The following is a 7,938-nucleotide window of genomic DNA, read 5'->3' on the forward strand; positions in this document are numbered from 1 at the left end:
GGGGGCGGGGCGTGGGTGACGTGGGGGCGGGGCCTGGGAATGGGGCGGGTTGGGCAGTTCCCATTTGAAATCGCCCATGGTGGCTCCTCTAACTCTGTGTTCATCACTTCTTGGCCCTGCGTGCATATTCAAGCTTGCCTTTAATGAGAATATTGTCCTCCACGGTTTGTGTCTGTAATCCCATGATTGAAGCCTGTGTCTGCCTTTTGTGATCGCAGCCTCTTTTCTCTCCTGGTCCTCTGTTTCCCTGTAGGTTTACTTGCAGTTTGACTCTGAACTACTCCTTTTGTATAGCTTTACGTGGGGACATTATTCAAAGCCTGAGGTAAAAGTGAGATTCTCCGGAAAGGATTTCCATTTTCTTCTTTCAAATGCCAGGAATGCTCCTAGTTCAGAAACCCTCTGAATTAAATCAGCAGCTTGAGTTTTGTTTGGTATTTTTGAAAAAGTGGTAGGAGTTAGGGTGAGGGCTTGTGCATGGTTCCAGATTCTTAGTGGCATTTGCAAAGAAGCGAATTTACCATCCAGTTGTTTCTGAAGAAAAATCGTAAGCCACAGGCATCACAATTGTGAAGAGGTAGAATCTGGATTAGCACATTTCAGATTGAAATTTATTACTGTGATAACCCTGTTATGTATGAGAATTCATGGACAAAATTATATTCCTTTATAGCCATGTGATTTGTGATTATTTGCAGGGTTGGTCAGATGGTATGAACATCTATAACTGATATCCTGCCCAGAATCCAGCGTTAAGTGTTGTTTTACCATTAAAGAGTATATTTCTACAAAAACTGACTTTGAAGTCCTTTTCAATACATATATAATGAAAAGTATTTGATTTTTATCCCAAGATATTTCCTTGTAAAATTGGCCTATGTTTTGTGTGTTAGTAAATGGGGAAGGAAACCTGTCAAGCACCTGCCACAGAAGCACCTGCCACAGAAACACCTGCCACAGAAGAACCTGCCACAGAAATACCTGCCACAGTCTGGAGCATTCCTGGGAGATATTACTCTTTCCCTTCCTGTGGAGCTAGGCGTTTCCTAACAGACCCTGCTACACCTCCAGTTTTGTAGAGAGAGTCTCCAGTCTCATGGTTTATTTAAAATGTTGTGGACATGTGGCAAATATATTGAGAAGACATTGAGATGTTTTCCTTCCCAGTGCTCTTCATGTTTCTGATGACTTTGTGGGAGGAAAGAGATGTCACCCACTGAAGAGGGAGAGGAGTTGGGGTCCATGTGGCAGATGGCCTGGTTATGTTGCATTTTCCATGCATGCTCACTGCTGTAAAATAGAGGGGCCATGTCTGCATGTGAAGTTCAACACGGAGAGTACATGGGGTTCCTTTTCTTCAGTTTTTTTTAGGTCAATGAGTATGAAATTGGAATTCAGACTTTGGGGATCAAAGCTCTGAAAAATGTGGCTGGATTTTCACTGAATTTTCACTGGTATTAGTAAAGTAAACTAGCACTGGAAATTTATATTCTGTAATTGCTAAGCCATTCAGCAGTTCAATTAATTTTCACCAGAACATAATACTCTAATTGTGTCACCAGCAAATGAACGTTGAAGTGAAGCCTGTTGATAGATTAGTGACCCGGGAGCCCCCTCCTCATAATAGTGGTTTCAAGATGGTGCATGAAAAAGAAACGCCAACAGATTTCTCCAATATCCAGTCATTATTCAGGCATTTCCTGCATTATCTGGAATACATTAATTTGAGACCCAGAGAACGTAATTTTTTTCTTTATAAAACAAAATATTATAATTACTTTTCGAGAAAATTAAAAGTGTCATAGAAAGCCTAGAACTAATATTTCCTTTGTGGAGAAAGCCATATTTACAACAAAATCGAAATCAGGGTGTTGTGCATGTGTGTGTGTGTGTGTGTGTGTGTGTGTGTGTGTGTGTGTGTGTGTGTTTAGGGGAGGGACCCCAGAGAATCTGAATGTTTAGGAATATTACCCTGTTTGCCTTAGAGCTTGTTGCTTAGACATGAGTGTGAATGTGCTATTTGAATCAAACCATCCTGGTTCTTCCTCACCCCAGCATTTTCTTCTCATCTCCCTGGCCACCTATTTGTACCCTGGGAACTAGCAGATGCCAGGAGAAAGAGGAAAAGTGGGTGAAGAGGAAGCTGCGATAGAGGAATGTTGGCGTTAGAGCCAGAGACTGGTGGAATTTAATCCTGGCTTTCCCTATCTGAGAAACATTTCACTAGTTCAATAACCTCTCCGAGACTTGGTTTCCTCATCAGTAAAGCGGCCTGGCTTAACACCCACTCTAAAGGACCGCTGGGAGAACAGAATGAATGCAGGACTGTGAAATGCCTGGCACTGGCTCTCTTGCGTGGTTTCTTCCCTTCCTGTGTTCTCTGGAAGTAGCCAGGAGGGAGCTTGCACCTAAGGGTCCCATCTCTGCTTCCCAGACCCACTCCCCGCCCACCTCAGGGCAACTCAAGCCCACCCAGCAGGCTTCTCTAAGCGCCCGGGTTAAAGACCTCAGGTGAGAGGCTCTCTGAGGAACTATGGTCCCTTTTTTCTGTTTATGTACGTTCTTGGGAGTGCAACACTGAAATAATAAATAGCATTTTGTGTTTTTGAAGGATCTTTTTATGTGTTAGTTTTTCTCTGTTACATTTTATTTTTTGTTTCCATGTAATGAAAACCAGATGTCTCATGTGAATGATTAATGTTCATTTGCAAATATGAAGTTTGGGAACTTAGAACCAATCTAAAATATTTATTTGGAAAATAGGTGGACTAGACTAAGCTGTCGAAGCGCGGATACAAGGGCCCATAAACGAGTGGAGAGGTGCAGGCTGGCTCAGCCAGGAGCCGTGCTGGTTTCACTCATACAGTTTTCAAACATTTGAGTTGGCTGCAACATTTTATAATTGGGAGAATTGATATAATAATATGAACTTTTGGTCTTCCTTGAAAAAAACAGAGGATTTGTCTGTTCAGAGGACTTGGTTGTAGCTGTGCGCGTCTCCACCATCTGGACCTGTGAGGCACTGTCCACCTCAGACAGAAAAGGACACTCCTGCTAGCCACAGCCGCACCAGTCCCTGAGACCACCCTGGGCGAGCGTCATCATTTGATGGGGACCTGCGTCTGTGCCTCTTGATTGGATGCTTGTTTCTTTCCCTTTTATTTACCAGTCTAAATTGACCCTTCTCTGACTATTGCTAAAACTATAAAAAATGATAATCTCAAATACATATATTTTAAAAATCAGGAATAAACCTTAATCTTGCATATAAATTTGAGGGTATTATTTATTACCCATTAAAACATTTTATTTTTGAGGAATATGAAAGTCCCCAAAGTCCCCAACAGTAAAAAAATTGTGTTAATGGGACTCAGACACATTTTATGGTGGAGCCTCTTTTCCAGTTTGAAATTTTGGCAAAAGGGGAAGTGTTGAATTTCTGGGAGCGAGGAGGGAGCAGGGGAGGTGCAGGGGAGCTGGAGGAGGGTCTGGGTTTCTGTTCCCACCTTAGCCTGTCGTGGGAACATTGATGAGCTCACAGTTCTGGGCCTTCAGTGATCTGCTTAGGAAATGCTGTTAATTAGATGATTTCTCAGGTTTCTCTTTAATAAGGGAAAGCAATGTCACTTAAGAGACACTTCAAAGGGGCAATGCTGATGGTGCCCAGTGTGAAAACTGTCCTACCACAGTAATGCTGCTGTATTCTGACGGGGGTTCTAACACCAGGAAGGTTTTAGATTCTAGTTCCAAACTGCTGTGGGGTTGTATCTATTAAGCCCGAAAAGGACACATCTCTAAAGAGTCTGAACTTTCTGTGTAACTATCTACCTTCTAATTATGTTTTCTTCTTTCTTCTTCTGCAGTTATGTTCATATAGTTCCCCGAAAACCTGCGAAGATAAGGAAGTTGAAGGAGGTAAGTGCTCGCTTCCAACAACCAATGATGGAATAAATCGGACAGCTTGGTAAAAATGGAAATGTCAGCGTAGAATAGTTGAAGTTTTACAGAAGCAGTGTTTAGCAGGGAATGCCTACAAGGACGCGCTGCTCTTGAAGTCAGAACAGGCTGTGCAAGCTTGTCATACGTGTCAAAGCACTTAAGTAACCAAGCGGTGGGAGGTAGTGAAGAGAGGCTCAGAGGAGATAGTCATCTTAGAGACACACCACACAATTAATTAAAGTCTTCACTTTCCTTTTGTTTCGGGGGGGTTTGGAAAGACAGGTATCAGGAAAAGTTATTTAGAGTTATGTAGTGCTGAAGCTAATTATAATGCTAAATTTAAAGATTTGTCGCAAGTTCTCAACCTTTTTATACTTGATAGACATTTATTAGGTCTACAGGACAGAACATCCCCTGACATTGTTTGTATCACTTGATTCTTAGTAAAAATAACCATTTAATTTGTTTAAAGAGACATGCTTTTTTGGTAAGCAATAAAACCACAGTTTTAAGCCAGATAGCCTGTTGATATTTAGAATTTAACGTATTTTTTACTTAAAAAATGGACTTACTTTGTGGAATATTACATGGGTGAATTATTTTGAGGGCATCTACTTCTCTAAGTTGTAATATTGCTGTTCGTACACTTCCTCACCTGTGTAGTGGAGATGATAATTGATACCTCAGAAGCTTGTTGTAAGGACTAAATGATAAAATATTCATAATGTGCCAGCACTAGGTAAGGGCTTCCCTGCCACATCTTACAGAAGGTGCTCTTCTCTGTGTCTTTGGAGTGCCACCCAGGGCTCCACGCGGGACACACCAGCAGCCCCAGCGCTGTTCACAAGCACCAGCTTCTGGAAGCGTTCAGCTGCTTTCTTGGAGTCTGCCCTTCAGGGCAGTTAAAATAAGTCAAATTTATTACTTTACTCACCTCAGGTTGTAACTTGCCAAGGGCACGAGGGCAAGTTTCCAATAAGACAGCAATTCTGGCAGTCACTGAATTTCAGGGCTCCCTGAATAAAGAGCGTGGAAATGATTTGTGGTCGTCCTGACACCTCTGTCCCTGCTTCCGCTCTCCGTGTGCGGCTGGGAGTGGGATTAAGTCACAATTCTGGAAATTACCCTCGAGAACATTTAGAGTGTGAGTCTCAGTTCATCCTTTAAATATTTCAGTGATTTAAATAAGATATGACTTAAAAGGCAGTATATCAGGATGGGGGAATTTCAGACTATCTTGTGAAAACTTGTTTTCTCATAGAGGAAGCCTTGGTCTACAGAAGCGAAACGCTGGGCAGGCAACGCCAGGATTTCCACACCCACGCAAGCCTTGTCCTCCTAGGGCGGGCACTGGGCTGCTCAGCACTCACTCTATGAGGCTACGTTACCCAAAAGAGTTTAAACATGTTTTATTTTTGAATTTCTACTTTGTTCTTTTAAAAAATGTGATTATAAAAGTAGTTCCCGTTGAGAGAAGTATCAAGAATACTGTGCAGAAAATTACAACTACAATGAGATACCATCTCATACCAGCCAGAATGGCTGTTTTAAAAATCATTTTATATATTTTTCTTCAACTTTTAAGTTCAGGGGCACATGTGCAGGGCGCGCAGGTTTGTTACACAGGTGAACATGTGCGATGGGGTTTGCTGCACGGATCATCCCATCACCAAGGTATTAAGCCCAGCACCCATTAACTGTGCTTCCTTATGCTCTCCTCCCCCCCACTACAGACACCAGTGTGTCCATGTGTTCTTATCATTCGGCGCCCGCTTGCAAGTGAGAACATGTGGTGTTTGGTTTTCTGTTCCTGCGTTAGTTTGCTGAGGATAATGGCTTCCAACTCCATCCATGTCCCTGCCAAGGACATGGCCTTACTCTCTTTTATGGCTTCATAGTATTCCATGGTGTATATGTACCACATTTTCTTTATTCAGTCTGTCATTGATGGACATTTAGGTTGGTTCCATGTCTTTTCTGTTGTGAATAGTGCTGCAGTGAACCTATGTGTGCACGTATCTTTATGACAAAATGATTTATATTCCCTTGGTTGTATACCCAGTAATGGGGTGGCTGGGCCAAACGGTATTTCTGCCTCTAGGTCTTTGAGGAACCACCAGGCTGTCTTCCACAATGGTAGAACTAATTTACCTCCCACCAACAGTGTAAAAGTGTTCTCTTTCTCCACAACCTTGCCAGCATCTGTTGTTTCTTGACTTTTTAATAACACCAAATGGCTATTTTTAAAAAGTCAAAAAACAGAAGTTGCTGGTGAGACCATGGAGAAAAGGGAATGCTTATACACTGTTGGTGGGAATGTAATTAATTTAGCCACTGTGCAGGGCCATTGGAAGTTTCTCAAAGAGCTTAAAACAGAACTACCATTTAAAAAGAAAAATAACCAAAAAGACACAGGCATTCATACATTAATTGCAGCGCTATTCACAATAGCAAAGTCATCGAATCAACTTGTGCTCATCAGTGGTGGATGGGTAAAGAAAACGTGGTACATATACACCATCAAATACTACACAGCCATAAAAGATCAAAATCGTGTCCTTTTCAGGAACATGGATGCAGCTGGAGCCATCATCCAAAGTGAATTAATGCAGGAACAGAAATGAAATACTGCATATTTTCACCTACGAGTGGGAGCTAAACAGTAGGTAGTCATGGGTGCAAGATGACAGCAGTAGACACTGGGGGCCACTATGAATAGGTGGGGGAGGGAGGCAACGGGGCAAGGGTTGAAAAATTAACTATTGGATACTATGCTCACTGCTTGGGTGACAGAATAAATTATACCCCAAACCTCAGCATATGCAATGTACTCATGTAACAAACCTGCACATGTACCCCCTGAATCTAAAAGTTGAAATTATTAAAAAATATACTGCACAGGAAAGCTCAATGAAGAGAATGAAAATAGTTACCAATAGATTACCAAAGATTACCGCTTTGCATTTTGTCATGTCTATTTCTGCTTTTCTATGCACAGGGAGCAAATATAGGTACACAAACACACATGTATGCACATACGTATAGACATATATGTTTCCAGAAACAGGATCCAATAGTACTCTTTTCTAATCTGCTTTTTATTTGCTATGTGCCATGACCATTTTCTAATTGTAAATGTCCTTTTGCAACACGATTTTTTAATGCCTGAAAACTATTCCACCATGTGAATTTATCGTAATTACCTAGCCCAACCTCTTTGAGCACACTTTGCCTTTTTGGTATTTTAAACAGTGATATAATGTAATGGACTCCTTGTAGAGACATGTTTGTCCACATTAATGATTATTTATAGAGAAGTAGAATTATCATGCATAATTTCAATGTCTTTACTATTTACTTCTGGACTGGCTCCCATAATATTTCTAAAAACTCACGTTGCTTGTGAGGATGGAGCAGTATCATGTCAGCGTGCATGGCCTGGACGTGCCTGATGCTCATGATCCGCCCCCGTTTTCTTTTGTGGAAGTAGTCGCCCCTAAAAAGGGTTTGCAACTATTATTGTTTGTTGTGTAAACGCTTGTCTTGGTGGGACAAGCATTTGCTTGGACACAGGTCAGAGGTGGACCCAACCCTGAATGAGTTGGAGCCATCACCGAGAGCTTTGGCCGACACACATGATTCACTCCAGGAACTCTGCTGAGCCTGGAGGGGACCGTAAGAGTAGCTGAGATTTAGAGCTGTGTCCTGCTGCCGCACACGAGGACACAGAGCCAGCCAGTCACAGGACCGAAGGCTGCCTGCCACTCCCAGTGGCGTCACTACTATTTACTAAACCACAGTTTTCCTGCCTTGTGGCTTATAGGCATGCACCTATGATCACAGAGACAGTACAAAACCTAATGAGCTAAAAGGCTTGTTGGCCAGTGCCATGGCTCACACTTGTAATCCCAGTACTTTGGGAGGCCAAGGTGGGAGATTTACTTGAGCCCAGGAATTCTAGATCAGCAAGACCCTATCTCTACAAAAAGTAAAAAAAAA

At 42.1% G+C, this 7,938-nt stretch overlaps 1 protein-coding gene across 1 annotated transcript in view; it reads left to right on the forward strand.

Moving 5' to 3' along the window:
* Positions 1–7,938, forward strand: part of DCDC2C (doublecortin domain containing 2C) — a 149,744-nt gene that overhangs the window by 714 nt on the left and 141,092 nt on the right. The window contains exon 2 of the mRNA XM_017541994.2: positions 3,864–3,915. Coding sequence (XP_017397483.1) covers positions 3,864–3,915 — 52 coding nt within the window. The remainder of the gene's footprint in view (positions 1–3,863; positions 3,916–7,938) is intronic.

Source organism: Cebus imitator, unplaced genomic scaffold, assembly GCF_001604975.1.
Source record: "Cebus imitator isolate Cc_AM_T3 unplaced genomic scaffold, Cebus_imitator-1.0 Scaffold139, whole genome shotgun sequence".
NCBI classification, from domain to species: Eukaryota; Metazoa; Chordata; class Mammalia; order Primates; family Cebidae; genus Cebus; species Cebus imitator.